Source organism: Pundamilia nyererei, unplaced genomic scaffold (assembly GCF_000239375.1).
Source record: "Pundamilia nyererei isolate P.nyererei 1_Seehausen unplaced genomic scaffold, PunNye1.0 scaffold00037, whole genome shotgun sequence".
Classification (NCBI taxonomy): domain Eukaryota; kingdom Metazoa; phylum Chordata; class Actinopteri; order Cichliformes; family Cichlidae; genus Pundamilia; species Pundamilia nyererei.
The window spans coordinates 3971739-3973921 of NW_005187438.1; the positions used below are offsets into that span (position 1 = coordinate 3971739).

At 39.8% G+C, this 2183-nt stretch overlaps 1 protein-coding gene across 1 annotated transcript in view; it reads right to left on the reverse strand.

Moving 5' to 3' along the window:
• LOC102193075 (carbonic anhydrase 1-like) overlaps positions 1–2183 on the reverse strand; it is a 6700-nt gene that overhangs the window by 4092 nt on the left and 425 nt on the right. Inside the window, exons 2-3 of the mRNA XM_005730493.2 lie at positions 1860–2057; positions 371–489 (exon numbers count right to left, since the gene is read on the reverse strand). Coding sequence (XP_005730550.1) covers positions 371–489; positions 1860–2057 — 317 coding nt within the window. The remainder of the gene's footprint in view (positions 1–370; positions 490–1859; positions 2058–2183) is intronic.

Genomic DNA, 2183 nt, shown 5'->3' on the forward strand with positions numbered 1-2183 from the left:
GCCCCCGCCCTGCACGCAATTAAAGTTCTGTTTAGGGAGTGCAATCATATGCTTCTTTGAGGTTAAGCAATGGCTGGGTGAGCAAACAGTAGATAAGGAAAAGGCAACTATTTGTGGCAAAACACATCAAATTGCAACCACACATGCTGCCAAACATGATGGGAAAAGAGGCCAGCTCCCTAATTGCTCATATTTTCCTCCCAGGCGGCCTTTCTTCTTCGATCCTTTTTAATTCAACCAATGAGATTTCTGTTTTAGACAAATTTTAATGGCCTCTAATTTCCCCCCCCCCGCCCCAATCTCTTTGTTGCTGTACATCAACATTAATCAGCTATCTCGGTATTATCATAATGATCCAGAGATTCCCTACCTCAGCGGGATATTTGGTCCCAGCCACAGTATGTTCAGAGCCCTTGCTATCAGAAGCTCCCCAGTGGAAATGAAACTGCTTGAGTCTGTATAACCCTGAGATTGGTCCATCCGTTAAACCTGCAGAAAGAGAGAAAAATGGCAGAATGTGGATAAAAGTGCTTCACTGTTCAGCACTGACATAAAAAGATCTGACCTGCAGGAAAAACACTTCAAAAGCGCTGTATTTGCGAACAAAAGGAAATGGAATAAGATGTGATACACACATGTAGACACTGTGACTGTGACACACTTCCATGGAAGCAGTCTCAGTTCCTGTTGTGTAAACCCAGCTAGAGATATTCAGTTCAAAGTAATGTCCAGGTATTGTAAACACCAGACCTCTTTCCACTGTTGTGTAATGTATCTATTTAAAGAATACAAAGTAGTTCAAACAGCAGCAATTAATCCTGTATATTGTTCTATTTCTGGTGCAACATCATATGGAGCCTCCCAAAACAGGATATTTATTTGACAGCTGTTGGTCTTGAATGATAAAAAAGTAATCTGTGTCTACATGAAAAATGAAGAATTAGTGGAGTATAACATGAATGTGTTACACAGACACCTTTCTTAGAAGGGCCGGGCCTAAAACAGGTACAGTAAGATTCTAAGAAAACATAAGAAACCACTTTGTGTGAGCAGTAGAGATTTTATCCCTGTGATTAAGTTGATTATGCAACCATAGTCTCGATTATCCCCTATCAGAGCTACTAAAGAAAAACAAAAGAAAACACTCATCACTCTGAAATCCTAAGGAATCCTAAACAAAAGTGGAGGACATGTCCTTTTTTATGTTTTGTTTATCTTTTAAAAGTTTTAATATGACCAGAATGGAAACACACATAAAATAAACAAACAAACAAATAATATTTTACTGAAAGAGAAAGATATTAGCATTAATTTCATAGTAACTGTTTCTGTGCACACATGGGGACATTAATAATTAACAAAGCCCATGTATGAGTAACCTTCCCTTTTTTTGTGCTTTTGACCTCACTGTTAGCAGAGCTGGCGTGGGAAAGGTTTACCAAGGGTTAGATTGCCAATTCAATCGCGCTTTGTGCTTGCCTTTTCAACGAGACCTCTGCACCTTAAGCAAATGTATTCATTGTAAAAACGACATATTTCATTTTTCAAAAACAACATAAAATCTGTGCCATCGCTAATGGCGTGGTGTTAAGGAATCTGGGGCGCATCTATATTATAAGCACAGTATTAATGTCTTTCTAGTCTAAAGCTTGAGTCTGTGGCAGCTGTGGAGATGACTGCATTGTATAAATCATCCTCAGGAGCCTGATTTTTATTGTCCGCAAACCTGGATCCAAGAATCGTATAGCTTCTCGGTTACTGTGAGTAATATGAATGTAAGAGAATGTGTTTCTCCGAGAAATCTGAATCAGTACCTGGACGGTTGTAAATTTATTAGTGCGGGTAGTTTTAACACTCACTTGAGCTGTCGGTGTCGTCCGCGAAGGTCACTTGGACGGAGTGCCCGTTGTTGAGAATATCGAGGCAGGTGGACGGGTCGTACTTCAGGGTGAGCGGCTTCAGCCCCGCGTCATATGATGCTTGGCCCGGTACGATGTCAATAGGAGACTGACGGACTCCATCGGCAATAGGGAAATTTTCAACCCACTTCTGAGGTCCTGGAAATTACATAATAATAATAACATTGTATTTAATATCAATCTATAAACATATTCTTTTAAAATTTTAATTATCTGTGTATTTGGGAGCTGAAGGTGTGAGTGCGTCTCCAAATATGCATAGTA